This window comes from Scomber japonicus, chromosome 1, assembly GCF_027409825.1.
Source record: "Scomber japonicus isolate fScoJap1 chromosome 1, fScoJap1.pri, whole genome shotgun sequence".
Classification (NCBI taxonomy): Eukaryota; Metazoa; Chordata; class Actinopteri; order Scombriformes; family Scombridae; genus Scomber; species Scomber japonicus.
In genome coordinates, this window is record NC_070578.1 from 2,548,097 (window position 1) to 2,567,644 (window position 19,548).

General features: G+C 40.1%; 2 protein-coding genes across 2 annotated transcripts; one reads left to right on the plus strand and one right to left on the minus strand.

Moving 5' to 3' along the window:
* Window positions 1–592: 592 nt before the first annotated feature.
* Window positions 593–3,975, minus strand: tlnrd1 (talin rod domain containing 1). Its single transcript, XM_053323111.1, has one exon. It carries the CDS (start codon window positions 2,262–2,264, stop codon window positions 1,200–1,202), a length of 1,065 nt encoding a protein of 354 aa, XP_053179086.1. The 5' UTR covers window positions 2,265–3,975; the 3' UTR covers window positions 593–1,199.
* Window positions 3,976–8,706: 4,731 nt separating this feature from the next.
* On the plus strand, window positions 8,707–12,090 carry mesd (mesoderm development LRP chaperone). Its single transcript, XM_053317394.1, has 3 exons — window positions 8,707–8,862; window positions 10,212–10,444; window positions 11,397–12,090. The coding sequence occupies exons 1-3, from the start codon at window positions 8,707–8,709 to the stop codon at window positions 11,650–11,652; spliced, it is 645 nt and encodes a 214-aa protein (XP_053173369.1). The 3' UTR covers window positions 11,653–12,090.
* The last annotated feature ends 7,458 nt before the right edge of the window (window positions 12,091–19,548 follow it).

Genomic DNA, 19,548 nt, shown 5'->3' on the forward strand with positions numbered 1-19,548 from the left:
TTTCCCACTGGAGACTGTTTGTGTACAGAGCCATCAATGCCCTCATCTTATATACACAACAAATGATTTGTGAGCAGATTTCAATCATCTTTTTTTTCCAAAGGCATACTGTATAAAAGGCTTTAGAAGCTGGAACGACAGGCTTTGTTGGTAGATAAGAAATAGTTTACAAATGCTTTATAGATCAGCTATAAACTGTTACTGACATCATCTGGATTGGCAGGTTGTGAAAACTCCCTCAGTCATACAGTCAGAGGGGTTTTCAGAACCTGCCAACCCAAATACTGTTTTCACTTATTCATTAGACCTAATCTATAAAACACAAGTAAATGATTTATTAAGCTCTAATAGAGTCATTAGATACATTTTATATCATGCTTTATTTTATTTTTTTGAGCACCACAAACTAAACTCTATTCAGCTCTGCTCTGTTTGGGTGGAGGCAGAAATCAGATATCTGCACACATGGATGAATGAGACCAAAACTTGGAAGCAAGACTTTTTTTCTTCTTTTTTGTTTGTAATTTAGGTGAACTGATCTGATCAATGTGGCTTTTCAAAGCACATTAGTCCAACAACAGCATGTCAGAAACAACATTTTTTAATAGTTGAAATAAATACTCCATTACATGCATGATCAAAACACATTAAAATACTATGGGAGTCTGGTAAATAGTGTAAAACCTATGGCACACACTCACAGCAGCTTTTACCAATTAAGAATTCACACACAATGAGAAAAAAAAAACAAAAAAAAACAAGCATTGAGACACTCGTCACTCTTCCCAATCTCACAAAGCACATGTACTCGAGCAGGTCAGCCAACCATAGGTTCACACAGCGAGGCTACATCCATCATCGAGGCTGGTGTTTTCGCTAGAGCTGAAAACTGAGGTAAACTTTTCAGGTTTGAAGGCTGCTGTCTGTTGGTGAGCCGGAGGTCAAGCTCAGAGCGGTGAAGCGGTCCATTTAACAAGGTCTGAGTCACATCCAGCGCGACACTGAACCCTGTAGCTGTTGTTTTAGTGCTGCTCTACATGTTAACACACTTCTACCACCTGAGCAGACCTGCAGACAGCCTTCCTCTGATGTTACTCTGACTCTAAACCTGATGAGCAGGGATCACCCTGCTGAGTCTCTTTGGTACATCGGTATAGGACAGAGGGGGGGGACTGGAGATCATATTGCCTCTTCCTGAACTAATTCACAGAATGAGAGTTGACTGGCGGCAGAGTCCTTGGAGAGGAGCGTTCTCTGAGTGCCTGAGTGAGCAGAGTGCAGCCGTCTGATACAGCACACGCCGAGTTACGCAGACGCTCCCTGTAGTCCGCCATTTTGGAGCTGCTCTCGGGATGCTGGGCGACGTCCCTGAGGCCCTGAGTGAGGAGGACGCAGGCTGAAACCACACTCATGGCCCCCCCTAAAACTGCAGTCTGTACCCCCTTCCCATCAGCGGAGATACTCGCAGCTCTTCCCAGGAACTGAGGCTCTGTGGCAAACCCCACCAAGGCGCTGACGGTCTGGACCAGAGCGGCGCTGAACAGGACGCAGCGGTTCCTGGTCAGCTCGCTGGGTTGAGTCTTCACCTCTTTGACACAAGCCAGGAAGGCAGTGCCACTCGTGCTCATGCTCTTCACGCTCAGCTTGAACTGTTCTTTTGCAAAGCGGTCCCTGGACCTCTCGATGGCCAGCGACGAGATATCTGTTAAAGTCTTGAGGTTGGTGGAGATGTTCTGAGAGAGCTCGAGGAGGAGCTGGGGGGTGAGGTCCGGCAGGGGCGTAACTCGGAGGACTCCACAGCTCTGGTCCACCTCGTGCCGGCAGCGAGTCACCTTGTAGCGGTCCACCAGACCGGGCGAGCAGGGCTGAGAGCCGGGGGTCTCCACCGCAGCCAGGTAAGCGGCGTGGGCCGAGCACTCAGTCAAGGAAACAACCAGATCGGCCATCTCCAGCAGGCGGTCCCCCACCTCTGTGAAGCGGCCCATGTTGAGCTGGCTCTGGATATCGTGGGTGAGAATGGAGAGCTCTTTAGTCCTGGCGATGACCGTGTCGCGGCACTGGTCGAATGTGTCGGCCACCGCCACGCCTTCGGAGGTCATGACCGGCCGGGTCTCGCTGGACAGCAGGAGGAGGTCGGCCACCAGCTGCATCTTGCCCTTACATGTGTCACAGACGGAGGAGAGCCGCTTCCTCTGCTGCAAACTGCCACCGGGTGTGCTGGCTGATCCCTCGCTGGCCGATTTGCCAGAGCCACCACTAGCCATAATAAGGAGGGGGAGTTGGGTGAAGGGAGAGGGTGGGGGGTGAGGGGGGTGGAGAGAAGGTCAAACTGCTCTTCTGGAGGGGTTCAGTTATAGTTTTCTGCTGCTGCACACTGCATTGTACTGTTTAAGACATTTCCAAGATAAGCCGCAGCTCACTGTTTTTTAAATCTTTTAAATAACAACTGGCCAAACAGTCTTCCTTATATTCCTTCAGAGTATGGATAAACTGTACATTATATGCTGACACACAGGACATGTAATCTCAATGTAAACATGAAGAAAGAGCAAAACTAAATTACTGCATTACTGGAATGACTTCCCCTTTGTTAACTGCTGTGTTTCTAAATTCTGTTATAATATAAGTCACACACTATGACCTGGCATATTCCCACAATGATTTACCTTGATGATTAATAATGTCACAATATTACACAGTCAAATCCAGACAACTGCTGAGTAATCAGTGTAATAAGCTATAATATGCTCTTATCTCGACACATTAATTTAAATGCCCTGAACAACATAATTCAAAAGTCAATATTCTTATTAAAGTCCCAAGTTTTGTGTGGAACAGAAGAATTCACAGGTTGTTGAAATAAAAAAAAAGAAATCACACACAAACTGCAGTGCCGCCAAGGTGCCTTCTATGAGGCAAAGTGCAGATTGAGATTTATATATTTTTTTAAAAGTCAAAAGCTCCTTATGTTTTGAAATAATAGCACACTATCAATTTGAATTACACTTGCTATACTGCCTTCGTGCTATTTTAGTAACGTTAGATGCCTTTACTGAGAATCTATCTGTGACTAGAACCAAGAAAACATCACCTCAACATTTACTAGATGCCTTAGATGAGTCTTTTTTTTTTTTTTTTTTTACTGTGATCAATAACATATCATTTTATGTCCACTCGCAAGAGAGCAAGTAGCCTGTAACAGCACCGAGATCTTGTCCGACTTGTTCCCAATGAGTTTAACCGGCCTGGCGTACTCATGCTGGTTCCAAACGGGGCACCACCCGGGCAGCTCTTCTGGACAGCGGGAAGAGTTGTGTTTCCCTCCAGCACCATCATTTCATGAGTCCTTCCCAAAGTTAAATCCACCGAAAGGGCGACAGTCCAACAACACAAACCACTCAATCCACTTTCAACCTCTTCTTTTTCAAACACAGCCCTGGGTTAGAAGCTAGCAGTTGCTCCGGTCGCTTCGACTCCATATGCATCCTCCGTCTGTCCGCCCCCCACCACCTCCTCCACCTCCTCCTCCTCCTCCGCGTCTTAACTCGGGACCAGAGAGTGTGTAGCCCCGCATATCCTCTGCTGGGACTCGCTTCTTATATCCATACCGGTCCGTAGTCACCGAACATGTAACTCACTTGTTGTGGTTGACTCCGCGCTCCCGTAAACGTCAGCAGAGCTGGAAGAAACAGCCGTTATTCCCAGATTCAAAGCCGCGCTGCGCGCTCCCGCTGCAGTACTATGAGGAAGCAGGGAGGGTGTGGTCGCGGCGGAACGGCGGCTGGACTGAGCGAAGTTGTAGCAACACACCAACACGAGGAGCTCTTCGCTTTAAAATGAACTTTCCACCATGTCTGAGAACTGGCTGCAGTCTCTCATGAACCACGTCGCGGGGGAAGAGTGTAATTAAAGGGTAGCCGAGGAGCTCCGGAGAGTTTTTACGACTGCTTTTCCTTTTAGGACTGACTACTCCGCTGCCATGAGACAGACAGACCCCCGCCTCCTTGCTGCGTCACGTGATCCGCGTAGGTCTTTTCAAAATAAAGGCAGTCGTTCAGCGCGCAGTTTAGTTAAAGGTATATTCAGTCATTCTGGAGAAAGCTTGTTTATATTAGAACTAAACACCCAAACAAATCCACCCCTTCCTCATGGATGCAGTATAAGAGCTGGATAAGGCTCCACTGTTCAGACTTGCAGCCACTTTTTTCCAGCGGTCAGTCACAGTATTGCAGTGAAAATCCCCCCTGCAGCCCCAAAACTGTTTCCCCATAGCATACCATTGTAAAAGAGACATCTATAAAACTGTTGACACCTCCAGGCAATCAATACATCCATGCCCTCCCTTCATGCTCCTTCAGAAGCTTCGCCCCCCAAATTCATAGACTGGTATTGCCAAGGCAAAGCAAGCCTCCAGGAGGAGCACAAGGCACTGCTCCAAAAGCATTTTTCCTGGATACAAAAAGGAGCGGCTATAAAACAGTGGGTACATTTTCTGAGCATCATAGCCCCCACAAAAAGACTCTCTTTACTGTAAGAACATTTTAAAAGCCCAGTAGAGCAGCACAACTGAACTGTTTTATCCCCATTCAAGTTAGTCAGAGGACTAAACCAGAAGTTAGCTCTCTTAGATGGTTGAAGAGAATATGTTTTCATTCAGGTAATTTCTTTTGAGCGGCAGTAGCTTTTTGGCTTCATGCACCACAGAGCAACTTTCATAGGAATGAAAAGGGCTCCGCCTCTATCCAGATACATCAGCTATTACTTATTATCTTTGATTCTGTGAGAGACATGCCGTCTAATGACAATGAACTAGTTGTTCAGTTCAAGTGTGCTGCCTGAGCCGTAGCCAAAGATCATTTGTAAGGTAAGATGCTACTTTGCTCTGTTTTTGTTGTCAGTTGCTGTCATCATTAGCAAAGTTCATCAGCTGCCTTCCACAGGAAACATTCCTTTTTAAACGTGTTTCACTTCTTCACACCTTGAGTCTTCATTAAAAACTTTGAAGCTTAATGGCTGCATCCTGAGTCATGTCTTTTGTGAACTGTGAGTTGGCTAGCTGTGTAATTGTGAACGCTCATATTAAGGAGATCATTATATATTTCCTCAGTGAGCAAGCACAACACACTTAGCCACTGATTTGTTCGTCAATAATGGTTTCTGAGTTTAATCTTCCAGTTAGATATCTGTTTATAAGATTCCTTCAGTCCATTTGTTAGAATAGGTGAAGCAACCTCAGAGGTATGATGGTCTATCATCAGCTTCCTTTCAACAACTGGGCAGATGTTCATCTTCTGCCTGTGCTTCCTATGTGTGTCCTAATGGCTCTGGAATAATTCAAACTCAAAGTTCTCTAAAGCCTTGACAGCTCTGGTAGACAGTTGGTGGTTGTGTGTTTTGTCTCGTCTATTATTCAGCTGCATTTTCTAATTAGTCATTTCTGGTCACTGCTGACCTCTTTTGGCAGGTCCAATCATTGCTGAATTTCAAGTCATCAGTTTCTTTTACTGCCTAGGCCTACTTCTAGCTAAGTTCAAATTGTTTGGTCAATTGGTCATGTGACTGTAATGACATGTTTTCCTTATGATATATTGCTTTATGATTTATGTGTTTATACTTTGATGTGTATGTGCAGTGGAATCTTTTTTTTTTTTTTTTACTTGTATAACCCGTGTGTGAATAGAGAAATTGTTGACCGACGCTCATCTTCATGGAGTGTCCTAGAACATTCTGTGACAGGCATGGCTATTACTATAAATGTAATATAGACGTAACTATATGCTTCTCTTAGCATGTCTCTGTCTAACCTGGACTCTCACCGTTAACCATTGCTGCCTGTTATTTCTGTTTGTTCTTTTATGTTACTTTTTATTTATAAGCACTTAAAGTCTAATTTTACTGTGTCATGCTTATTATTTCATTCATCTCAGAGCAGATTATGTTGGCTTTGTATAATTCATTGAGACCCATTGAATTCCTGCTTGGTAGCTAATAGCTGTTCAGGTCATTTCTGCAACGTTTTGTTTATAAAGTATCATTACAGGGGTTTACTATTAGAAATAAAATAAATGATTTGATTCATTGCTCTTTCGATTTTGTCTAAAGATTTATGCTTGAGCAGATTAGAAGTATGAGATGTGTCTGGTGGTGAAAGTGGATTGTTATCAGACAGAGTGATACAGAAAAATGATCTTTATAGAAGGATTTACATGTTGAAGGCTGATGTGAAAGTGTTTACATTAGCTGCCATAATGAGGGTGAAAGGGATAACATGGGCATAACCCTAACTCTAACCCTAACCCATACAGGTCGATATCACTACATGTTAAACATTAAATGAATTATGCATGTTTTCTGGGCAGTAAGTAATATTTTGTGTATCTGTCATGGAAATAAGAACTTTGGAGGAAACATTTAATTAAAATTCAGTTTAGCTAAAAATGAGTTTTAACACTACATGTGTCTTGGACTGAGACTGTATATTTTATACATACATGATCATTCCTGCAGCAAACCCTGTTTTCTGCTCGGTAGGCGGCTGTGATGAACACACTGTGAGTGTAAATGCTGTTGCACTGTCAGTGGGGCTTGCAGCTGCACAGGGCACAGTGCCATTGGGTGGAGTCGGTCAGAGAGGAAACAGCTCTACAGTTTGTGTCAGCAGGGCTGATCTCTGATCTCCACGACCCAGTGAACTCTGCTGGCCTTCACACACTCCTCTCTAAACTGTCTGAACAATCACACTACATTTTCAGTGAGGGAAAAAATATTTATTATGATTATGTTCATGACTGTACCAATAATTAAAAAAAAATGTATTAGTCTATTACTGGCCATTATGTTATCATTTCCTGCCTCTGATTATAATGGAGGCTCCTCTCTCTGGTTGTATTTTTTCCATTCATGCTTTTTGAACTTATTTGCATAAACGTGCAAAACAAGAAGAAATCGAAACAGACAACTATTAAACACTCTTGTATTTAAAGGATAGGTGTGGTCATAATAGATAGATAGATAGATAGATAGATAGATAGATAGATAGATAGATAGAAAGATAGATAGATAGATAGATAGATAGATCCAAAGCCTTATGTCTTATTCCTCTGTGTCATAGATATCCATTGTTGTCCAAAACATATTAAAAACACATTACTGACAAATTAACATTATTAACATTATGAATATTGAAGCATTATGTGAGCCCACTGTTTTCTTGTGAAAATGACAATAATAGAACACATGTAATCATACACAACCCTGTTCAAAAACAGCGGTTTTTAACAGCATACAGTCAATAAACTTGTTTCTCTGACATCTATAAATGCAGATCATTTATCTGATAGATTTCAGTTTGTAAATCCTCCATGCAAACAAAAGTTAGACACGGTTATCCTCAAGGTTCAGTGCTTGGACCAATACTATTCACCTTATATATGCTTCCTTTAGGAAACATTATCCGGAATCACTCAATACATTTTCATTGTTATGCAGATGATACTGAATAATATCTATCAATAAAGCCAAATGAAAGCAACCAATTAAATGGTAAATGGACTGTACTTATATCGTGCCTTTCTAGTCTTTGCGATCACTCAAAGCGCTTCCCATTACATGTCATTCACCCAACACTGTGCTCCCAGCATGCAGGCCTACTTGTGGTTCATAGTATCTCTAAAAGTAGAATGGGAGGCAGAGCCTTCAGCTATCAGGGTCCTCTCCTGTGGAACCATCTTCCAGATTTGGTCCGGGGGGCAGACACCCTCTCTACATTTAAGAGTAGGCTTAAAACTTTCCTTTTTGATAAAGCCTATAGTTAGGGCTCTTAGAGCTCTTAGCTTATGCTGCTATAGGCTTAGACTGCCGGGGGAATCCCATGATGCACTGAGCTCCTCTCTCCTCCTCCCTCTCTCTCTCTATCCATCCATCTATATCCATTAACATTCATGTACTATTAATGCATTCAGTAACCTAAACTTCTTCCCCGGAGTTGTCTGTGCTTTCTTACCTCACAGGTAATCTGGGCCTGTAGACGTCCAGATGACAGATTCCAGTCCCGGACCTTCTAGCTTCATTGTTGATTTTCATTGTGCTTCTCTTCTCTATCCTTCCTTTCTCTCCTCAACCCCAACCGGTGGAGGCAGATGGCTGCCCACTCTGAGTCTGGTTCTGCCTGAGGTTTCTTCCTGTTAAAAGGGAGTTTTTTCTTGCCACTGTTGCCAAGTGCTTGCTCATGTGGGAATGTTGGGTCTCTTTAAAATTAAATTGAGATGACTTTTGTTGTGATTTGGCACTATATATATATATATAAAGATTGATTGATTGATTGATTGATTGATCATTCCAAAAGGTGATTGTTGGTTTATCACTTACACTGACAGATGACAGACTGTAAATAAAAGTGAATGAGCCAGAGATACTTTTTAAAAATACAGACATATATGTGTAAAATAATAATAATCAACATAAAAAGTAAAAGTAAAAGATAACATTAAATGAGCAAAAAATACCGCAATATACAGTGGTATTAAATAAATGTGTTGATTCAAAACAAACATACAAAAAGCTCAAATGTATCAATACTATTTCAATTGTATTTTTATTTTGAAACTTCCTCCTCTGATGTGTGTACCTCCGGTCGGCTCGAGACAAGCTGGTCACGTCTTGTGACCGGCTGACTCCAGAACCAATCAGAACGCACCATCTGTAAACATGGCGTCAGTGTTCAGGTGGAGATGTGTGCTGTTACTGCTCTGCGTCTATCTTCTTTCTGTTCTAGCTACTGACAGCAAAGCAAAGCCCAAGAAGAAGAAAGACATCAGAGACTACAATGACGCAGACATGGCGCGGCTGCTGGAGCAGTGGGAGGTAAGCTGCTACTGCTGCTGTCTCACAGGAACTACTAAGCTACCGTTAGCTGTGTGTGTGAGCCAGGCTTCATCAGCTACACACACCTCAGTTTAATATGGAGCCAGTCTGAGCTGGAGAACAAGTTCCTGTCTGATAATCGGCTATTTTCTGTCCTGATACTTAACTCTTAAAGGACAGGTTCACACTTTTTCAAGTCTTCCATAAAACAACAGTGAGGAGCTGTAACCATTCTTCCTGTTCATACAGACAAAATCCACAGTCCTCCTTGTGTGTCAAAATGTGTTTAAAAGTTGATGTGAAGCTAATATGAAGCTTCAGCATCCAAATGAGTCAAATCTTCATCTTCTATGTTTCAGTGTTACAGTGTTTTTAGTAGCAAAGTTCCTCTTTTTGTTCCTATACTTCCACCACAGCTCAACAGGAAACACTAAGAGGGAATCTGATGGTAAAAAGACTGTAAATGTGTCAGATATCACTTGATATGATAACTCATACTGCTGAAGCTCAATAGAAGCTGATCATTTACTTTTAAATGATTTAGTCCTCCATCACTTCCATTGAAAGCACATTTGAAGGAGATCTTTTACTGTTGGACACCTGACTGCTGCTTTAACACATGCTTAAATTGTGAAAGAGTCCTTTAACATGTACACTAACTTACAAGCATGGTTTGTGACATCACAACTAGTTGGAGCAATTTGTGGTTTAATATTGTAGAGGCAGATATGTGTGCATCATAGTAAAATGTGAGAACAATAAGAGAGACGAAAGGTCAACAGTTGCACCAGTTGGGGATGTTGGAACAAGCTCTTTAAGGAGTTGTTTGAACCATATCCATATCCCCCAAAAAGAGATCAGATGTTAGGTTTCCAGGAAATCTGATGTCAGCTGAACATGTCGGGTCAGGTTGACCTGACACACAGGTTGACCAGACACTAAACAAATAACATCCACATGCAACACAGTAGTATAAAGTGTTTGGATGTATGGGGGTTTGGGAGCTGTTCTACTGTTGTCATGGTTTCGTTGGTGTCTGCAGTGTTTGCTGTATCATGATTAAAGTCCCAGTTGGCTGTTCGACGACTTCTGTTCTCAGTCTCTTACTTTAGGGTTACTGAAGTTAAGTAATCAAGTAATTATCTTACAATATTCAACTTAAACAAGTGTGATGTGGCAACTTGAAGCCTCCAGTGCACAAACACAGAGAATGGACTTAACAGTAAAAGAGGAGACATCATGTGTCCAGCAGAAACAAAGAATTATCCAAGCATGCCATAACATGTAGAATGATTACAGAGGGTGAGGCAGTAACAGTAGGTTAATCATTTCTCCTCTTGGCTCCACAGGAAGATGATGACATTGAAGAAGGTGACCTTCCGGAGCACAAGAGGTCTCCTCCTCCCATTGATTTTGGCAAAGTGGACCCGTCCAAGCCTGAGGAGCTGCTGAAGATGTCCAAGAAGGGCCGGACTCTGATGGTTTTTGCTACAGTGTCTGGGGATCCCACAGAGAAAGAAACAGAGGAGATCACAGGTCTGTGGCAGGGAAGCCTCTTCAACGCCAACTTTGATATTCAGAGGTACGAACTCACTGATCTCATTCAACATCAACCAGTACTGTGTTTAGCTGCTGCTCTTCCTACCAACACGCTCCACTCTGACTGTGATGATTGAAATAATAGACATCATGTGGTGTCAGTTTTAGAGAATGCTCACTTTTGTGGACATTACACAGACTTGCATCCATTTTTCTGGGGACTCTAACCTTAACTATTGAACGTGAGTGTGTATGTACATGCTGCAGTATTCCTCTGTAAAAGAGCCAGTAAATGCAGCTGGATGGAGTGATGACTGTAGACTGAAACCAGGATGTTTGGATCCAAACCAATAATGAACTGATCTACTGTATGCTACCAGAGTCTAATACAGCTGATTCCTCTGTGCCTCATCTGTTCACGTTATTGATTGATTGATAGATATTTATTTTGGAACATGTGTAAAAAAAAAATACATATATATATATATATATATATATATGTGTGTGTGTATATATGTGTATATATATATGTGTGTATATATATATATATATATGTATATATATATGTGTGTGTGTATATATGTATATATATATATGTGTGTATATATATATATGTATGTATATAAAACAATTTGTACATACAAAAGAAAGAAAGAAAAAAAATGAATCATATAAAGTGCTGATATATAACCAAACACTGTTCATTCATCATAAAGAGTTTTGGCATGATATCTTGTTTAGAAGAAAGATGAATAACTGTAATCACACTTTGAGTCTTCAGAGAGGAGTTGTGTGTGAGGCAGTGCTACTGAGAATGTGCTTCTGACTTTCTGTTACATTGTAGTAGGACATCATGGTTCTAGCAGTTTAACAACATTTGAAATCAAGTTATTTGCATATTCATAGTCTACATGTTTTAATGAGGGAGAAGAAGAAGGAGTAGGTGACATTTGAACAGTGGAGGGTCTTGATCCTGTCTTCCTGTCCTCCTGCAGGTTTGTGGTGGGCTCCAATAGAGTGATCTTCATGCTGCGGGATGGCAGCATGGCCTGGGAAGTCAAGGACTTCCTGGTGGGGCAGGAGCGCTGTGCTGAAGTCACCGTGGAGGGACAGGTGTTCCCTGGGAAGGCAGCCAAGAAAGACGACTCCAAACACAAGCAGCAGAACGAAGTGAAGAAGAAGAGCAAGAAGAAGACGGAGAAGTCAGACCTGGAGGGGAACAAGGCCAGCCATGTCAAAGCAGAGCTGTGATGCAGGAGCAGGGAGGGGGCACAGGTCCGTGTCTTCTGGACTCTTGACATGTGACGGCCTCAGACTCTGTTAGACAGGAGCACATGACCAGGCCATGGGTTCAAAGTCTCCTGGGTTCAATCAGTATGAGTGCTGAGCTGTCCCTCATCACTGCAGTGACACCTACATCCAAAAAGCTCTTTAATCTGTTGCCTTCTTTTTGTTCATTTCTGTCCTTTGATTGTCACACATGTATGAAAGGTACACTATAAACATTATTAAATGTCATTCTGGAAGCCATGAATCATGTGAGGTGTGGAAGTGGTTTTCCTGGTACAGACACCTTCAGGTCCTGGTCTGTGTTAGACTCTGTTCAGGTTCAGCAGCACTTCAACATTTGATGCAGCACCAAGTTTACTGTCTGATTTTTCACTGAATATGAAATAAAAGTTTTTATAAAATGGATTGATCATTGTTCTATTGGTGATATTTGAATATTAAGTCTTTGTAAGTGTCTTATAGAGTCTTATACTACTACTAATACTAACTGCATACAGTATATACTACTTACTAATCTTAACCCTTACAGTACATACTGTTCATATTCTACACCCTCACATTGCAGTATGTTCCTGGTCTAAGAATCCTCTCATAAGAAGTTTCTATCTATTGTAGTGTAAATGCTAATGCTCAACAAGGAGCTAACAGCAAACATTAAGGTTATTTTGTAATATTTCAGGTACTTGTGTTTGCAATGTCCAACAGGTTTCCATGGCAACCTGGGCAAATTTGGTGGGAACGCAGGCAGTTTTCTCTTCAGTTTAAAGGTCCCCCATGAACTATGTCACTACTGTCCCATAAACTCACGGACATGGCATGCGCATTTGGGTCAATAAGGTGACGCCTACATTTGCTGTCCGACTGCATTTTATTCAGTTAGAAAAAGGTTTAAATGGATAAATAAATACCATATATATGTAGTAGCTTTCCTTTTATATGTACTCACTTGAAGTTTTCAAAAACCACAAGTTATTAGTAAGTTTTCTGTTATTTAAAGTGACAAAATATCATGTGGTGCGACCGTCTGGCCATGACTGCTGTTATGAAAACTTATTTGAAATTACTCCAAATCTATTCAAATTTATTTTCTGCCCTTTTTGGCATGTTTTCCAGAGTGTTTTATAGTACTGTACAAAATTACAAACCCTTTGTATTTATTTTTCCGTCATAACATATAAACAAACTTTGTTTGATGATGATGATTTTATGAAATATCATGTGGTGCGACCATCAAGAAACAACCACTCTGGGACTTTTATGATGAAAATCATTCAAAGGCAGGATGCTGCATCATACACTAGTTTGCCAAGGACCCATGGATGCAACAAGCAGATTTGTAACTCGTTCTAAAATATGGAAAAAATGAAGCTTTTTAATGTCTGGTATGTAGTTGCCATATTTTGATATCATGTGGTATGACTTCAAGAAAACAATAAATATGACGTTATTTCTACAAATATATATTTTGATTATAAATTTCATAATGACCTTTTTGTGGCAAGCTAGCTTGTTTTGTTTAGGTGGTCAATTCTGTGCCTGTAAATTTTGACTGAACTTGAAAATATCATGTGGTGCGACCACTGCAGAGTGTTTTCAATGACAGATATGTCCAAGATTAGAGACTTATATTCAGTCAATGATTTATTTACATTAATTTCTTTATTTTAGTATTATTTGGAATATATTTGTATGCAATTTAAGTCATTTTTTCTAAGATTTCAGAAGCAACAGTTTACGTTTAATTTTTGTATAATATGAGAAAAATGCAATGTCACTTTGGCAATTATGCATTTATTTGTAATGCATCATTTATTTCTAACTGTTATAATCTATTTTACCAGATCACACTCCCATGCAAGGTAAAAACTGCTTGCCATTGGCAGTGTGTTAATTCTGACCCTGCAGTAAGAGCGGTGTACCCTGCTAGGAGAAGAGAAAGGTAAAAATTGTAAAAATGAAATCCAAAAATAAAGCACCATGAAGTACATATCGCTCTGGTATGTTTTTCATTACCTGGATGGATTGCTATTTTTGTATGCATGTTCATCTACACTATGTAGAGTATAGAGTAAGTATTGGGCCATGTGTCCATGACACCTACATGAGCATTCATGATATCCATTTTTAAATCCACAGGAATTAATATGGAGTTGTAATTATTACAGCTTCCACTCTTCTGGAAGGCTTTCCACAAGATTATGGAGAGTGGCTGTGGGCATTTTTGTCCATTCATTCAGAAGAGCATTGCTGAGATCAGACATTAATGTTGGATGAGAAGGCCTGGCTCATAATCTCAACGCCATCTTTGTGATGAACTAGACGTGGTCTGCCACTTTGTGTCTGAGTTTCTGTTGTTCTTAAACATTTCCACTTTTCAATAATACCATTTACAGTTGACAGTGAGATATCTAGCAGGGAACACATTTCACAAACTGACATACCAAGCTTGAATTCATTGAAGTCTTCAGAGCAACTCATTCTTTCACAAATGTGTGTAAATGCAGACTACATGGCTAGATGCTTGATTTCATACACCTGAGGCAATAGGTCTGAATAACACACCTGAATTCAATGATTAAGAGGTGTATCTCAATACTTTTCGATAAAATATATCAATAGTCCAAAGTGAAACACCATAGATTTATGGCATGACTTTGCATTTCTGTCTCAGCTAGCAATGAAGAAAACAGTAGAGAAAGATTCAATCTATAAAATTAAGTCAGCTTGATGATGACTAGATAATAAATATTTCTGTTCTAAATGATTCAATAATCCAAATTGACTTATTCCATTGTCAAGTTAAATGAAAAGTTTGTTCATGACAAAGCAATGAAGGCGTGCTGCACTTATGTTTTAAAAATGTTTATGAAATGTTTGAGTTTATAAAAATTATGTGAAATTGTAATAAAACCACTGGTTTAATTCTATTTTGTATTAAAGTCATTGTTTTTTTTATTTCTTTCAATACATTTTTAATGATATGAGGTCATTATGTCATTTGGTGTGACCATTCATCATGTGGTGCGACCAATAATACCAATAACTATTAAATTCAGAGTAAAATATCACTTTCATGTGGCAGTAATATTAATCACTGATACAGTATGTTTAACTGAATTGTATTTTTAAATTTTTAAAATAATCTTTAAGCAATTTACAGGAAAAATAAGTCTTACATTCAATTAAGAAAGCAACTGTGACATTATAGAACATAAATATGGGATTATTATTTACAAAAACTCAAAAGACATGCAAAAAGTTTGTTTCTAGACACTTTATATTACTCAAAACTTGTAAAAAATATTTAAGCATATTAAGGAAATTCATTTATTGTAAGGTAGATCATAGTTGCACCACATGACTTTTTTACGGTCAGCTCTATTTCATTGAGATGAAAAAACATAAAACACTTAATTTACTATTTAAATATGGATTTATGTGTACTTTACATTCTTAATGTTTGAACTACTGCAATATATTCCCATTTTTATTATTTTAAAATTGACCTGTTGAAAATCCTTTGACCCATTTACAAGATTCTCTAAAAGCACAATTTTCCTTGATTTGATCTAAAAGACATGTCAATACATTCTGTGTCAAATTTGACCCAGAACAGCTTCAATGGATACAAATTTGTAGCACCTACAACATTTTGGGCCACTTTAGAAAAAGTCATCAAATTTCTGAATAAAAGACATTTGTTTTTTTTTTGTTTTGTTTTTTTACAGCTGTCAAATGTCAAAATGGGTAAAATTTGACCTGAACGGTATGTACAGTAAGGGTTAATAGAGAACTGTTTCTGCAGCCACTATACAGTAAATCAGCATACTACAGGATTTAATTTATAGCAGGAAATGATGCAATCCATGCATTGTCAAACTGAGACCTCACAATACCACAGTGAGTTAAACAGGAATGTTTTCTGAGCAGTTTCACTGTTCATTCTTCCTCCTGTCATCAACAGCAAACTGAAATCATTTTTAAAATTTTGTCTAACTGATATTTTCAGTCACAATTCATTTTCCTTCATTTCTCAGATTAAAAGTATTATCTTCATGACAGCAGCATGCAGACAGAGCAATCTGGCTCTGATAATTCAGTGGAAAGTTTGGCACACTGAGCTGTATATTAGGTAATAACAAACTGTGATGTCTAGATTATCATAATATGAAGTGAGTACTTACCGGTAATTATTTTTGGAGGATGGACTCAACATATGCAGGCCACATTTCCTCCATCTGACCTCTTTTACCATTAAGCATAGAAAATACTGTAGTGTAGGGAATGAAAAAAGAGACTCTTAAATTAAAAGTTAGGCATCAGACAGGATAATAATGTAGAACCAGCTCTGTGGTTTTGTAGGCAAACACAACACACACAAATGAAACAAATATGTGAGTACCTGAGTACAGAACGAAACCCAGCTAGCCTGTCTCCCTAGCAACAAAAGGATATTTCCCTGAAAAAAACATGATGTACTAAAACATCTGAAATTAAATGTTAATAAGGACAACAAGCAAAACAAAACAAAACCAAACACTTAAATCCATTAAGGGTATAAAGTGAACTCCGTGAGCAGAGTGAGGGAAGAAGCCTGGAGAGTGACAGGCCCAGCACTTATCTGAAGGATCCAAGCTTCTGAACTCAGATGATCACACTATTTTTTGGATAGGGATTGGTGTTCATATAATAGGAAAGAACATGCTATTGTATATTTAATCAAACCTTAATAAATGATTCCAATCAAATAAGTAGAACCATTTATTTTACCAATAAGTTTAACTCCAATCTGTTAACTGTTTGGGACACATCCAGACGTTCCATCCGCTCACCAATGAAACAGCACGTCAGCATCACATGACAGAGCAGTTGTTGATTAATGAAGCAGATCATTAGTGGCTCTGGCAGATGTGGATAGCACCAACTGTAAGAAACTGATGAACTCACTCATTTTATCCAGCAAGCACAACAGACGGAAATTCATTCTTCATATCTGGGTAACCATCTGGACTTGATGGTATACCAATAGAAATATACACAACTCTCATTGATCTGATAAAACAACCATCACTAACATGCTTTAATCACTTCAATTAAATAAATGAATGTAGAAATACAGAAATAGCCTTAAAAATATTATTTATGGAAATGTAGAGAATAAATCCAGAACTGGGCGCTCATTAAATTATGGAATCATTTTTCAATTTTTTTTAAAATAGGCCTATCTGTGTGTTACATAAAAGCGTTACATTTGTTTTCTCCCTAATTGCCCTTTAAATAGTGGTCAAGAACCCCCCCCCAACACAAAAATGGTTCGGCCCCTGATCAAAATTTCATGTTGTCAATTGTGTTCAACTTCAAGTTAAGTACGCTCAAAATGTCCGGTGCTCAGAAAAGTAGAGAGAAGAGAAGAAGAAAATAAAGGCCTTAGAGATTTTCTAAACAAATATTTAAAAACAGGTGGTGACAGTGAAGCTGGAACTAGTGAAGTCAACGTAGAGCAAGGTAAGAAACAGCGCAGCCAACGTTTACCATACCAGCCTTGTAACGTAACCTAACAGGTCAACTCTAATGTTAACGTCCATTAGCTTGTATAAAGGCCTGACACAACACATTATCTTTGACAGAAACAGTTGAGTTCTGTCAGACAGGATGAGACAGAGAGGAGAGAGGTCCAGCTGCAGTCAGGTGACAGAGAGAGTGATGCGGAGTGACAGAGAGCAACGGAGAGACAGAGTCGGGCTACCGGTGAGAGAGAGAGAGAGAGAGAGAGAGAGAGAGAGAGAGAGAGTCACAGTGGAGCGGGAGGGGTCCGCTGCCCCGTCAGAGAGTCTGAGCATTATGGATCAGAGACTGATCAGATATTTAATTTCAGCAATCCTGCATTATGCAACTAAAATGACCGAGTCTGATAGAGACACACTATATTTTGCCTATAAAAACCCAATACAAGGTCATCTTTGGCTTTGTGCCATTTATTTGTACCATTATTTGTACCATTGTATGTACCATTAATTATGTGCATTTCACTTTTGAAAATTAGCCAACATATACTCACCCACACACACAATTACATCAGCACAATACTTCACTTAGGCTAATAATAACTGTTCCATAGGCTATGCAACAAATAAAACATATTGCAAGCAAATAACTGATTCACCTCTGTACCATTTATTTATTTAATGTATGGAGGCCTAACATTAACTATGTGCATTTCATTTTTGCAAATGAGCCAACATGCACTCACACACACATGCACTCACACACATGCACAATTACAACGCCACTTGAGTGTGAACGCTTCATTGTTGCTAAATATTAGGCTATGTGTCGTCTTGCCTGTCGCTTTGTGTGCTGTCTACTAAGCTGCATTTTGGATAAAAATTGTGTGATTTTGTCACATTGTATCAAAATGAAAGATATGGGGGGGGGGTTAGGGTTAGGGTTAGGGCCTCTTGGTGTCGCACCATCCCCCCAGATTGCTTAATAAAACTTTTTATTTTCTTGCACATCAGCAAAACAAATTACTTGACATAACTTTATGTATTTCAAGTGTAACAAAACATATGTGCCTTAAAGTCATGACTGAAATGGAAAAGATTAAACTCGTTACACAACAGCTCAATGTGTATAACACTGTGTGAATATATTTCTTTTTTTTTTTTTAATTCACACAAACCTTAAATCAAACACTGAATCAAACCCATATCAGTCCTTAAGTCAGCCTGTTCTGGTTAGACTAAATAACGCTGAGGCACTTTCACAGGCAGCTCCCACTTGCTGCCTTGCCTAATCCTCACATTTTCTCCATCTCTGAGATCAGGCAGTGCCCTGGTTCCATGGTCAAAGTATTGTTTCTGTTTTTGCTGCCTCTTCACAAGGTCACTCCTGGCATTTTTGTAGACAGCTGGCTGCAATAATGTCTTTGTCACAAGCAACTTTGATTTGAGCCTTCTCCCCATGAGCATTTGAGCAGGTGAGAGACCAACCCCGCTCAATGGTGTATTCCGGTATTCCAGCAGGGCGAAGTAGGGGTCACCCGCGCTGTCCTGTGCTTTTCTCAGCAGGTTCTTGACCGTCTGGACAGCCCTCTCGACTTGCCCATTTGACTGTGGAAAAGTCGGACTGGAGGTGGTGTGTCTGAAACCCTACTCGGCGCTGAAATCCTTCATCTCCTGGCTCACCAGCTGTCTGCCATTGTCTGAGAATAACTCGTCCGGCACTCCATGCCTTGCAAACATCGACTTGAGTCCAATGATGATATGTTTGCTTGAGGTTCCACTCAGTTTGACTAGCTCTGGAAACTTTGAAAAATAATCCACACACAGTAAAAACTCTGCATCATTGAAGTGAAACAAATCCACACCTATCTTTGCCCATGCTCTCTCAGACACTGGATGTGACATGAGTGGTTCTTTTGGATTACTGTTCTTGTGTGTGTTACGTACAGCACACTGAGCCACAACTTCCTCTATCTGTTTGGTCATGCCCGGCCAGTACAGTACATCACGGGCTCTTTCTTTACATTTCACCATGCCCATGTGTGACTCATGGATTTCACTGAGCATTTCACTCCTCAGTGTGTGTGGAACTACTAACGTTGAGTTCTTGAATATGAGTCCATCCACATAAGCCAGTTCTTCTCTAAATGTCCAGTACTGTCTGATGTTGTCTGGAAGATGTCTCTGTTTTTCTGGCCAACCACTCTGAATTGCTTTGGCGACGAGTCCTAACACAGCATCTTCTTCTGTGGCTTTTCTGAACTCCTGCAATTTCTCTTCTGATACTGGGAGTTGGTGGTTGACAAAGTTTACTTCCAGTTCTTCATCAAGGAGCTTCTCATTGTGTTCATTC

What these genes read in the sequence shown, in the direction of transcription:
- tlnrd1 (XM_053323111.1), bottom strand. Translation starts at nt 2,264, where the DNA reads ATGGCTAGTGGTGGCTCTGGCAAATCGGCCAGCGAGGGATCAGCCAGC.
- mesd (XM_053317394.1), top strand. Translation starts at nt 8,707, where the DNA reads ATGGCGTCAGTGTTCAGGTGGAGATGTGTGCTGTTACTGCTCTGCGTC. An exon ending in GGCTGCTGGAGCAGTGGGAG is followed by an intron (nt 8,863 to 10,211) that starts GTAAGCTGCTAC and finishes TTGGCTCCACAG; the next exon opens with GAAGATGATGACATTGAAGA. An exon ending in GCCAACTTTGATATTCAGAG is followed by an intron (nt 10,445 to 11,396) that starts GTACGAACTCAC and finishes GTCCTCCTGCAG; the next exon opens with GTTTGTGGTGGGCTCCAATA.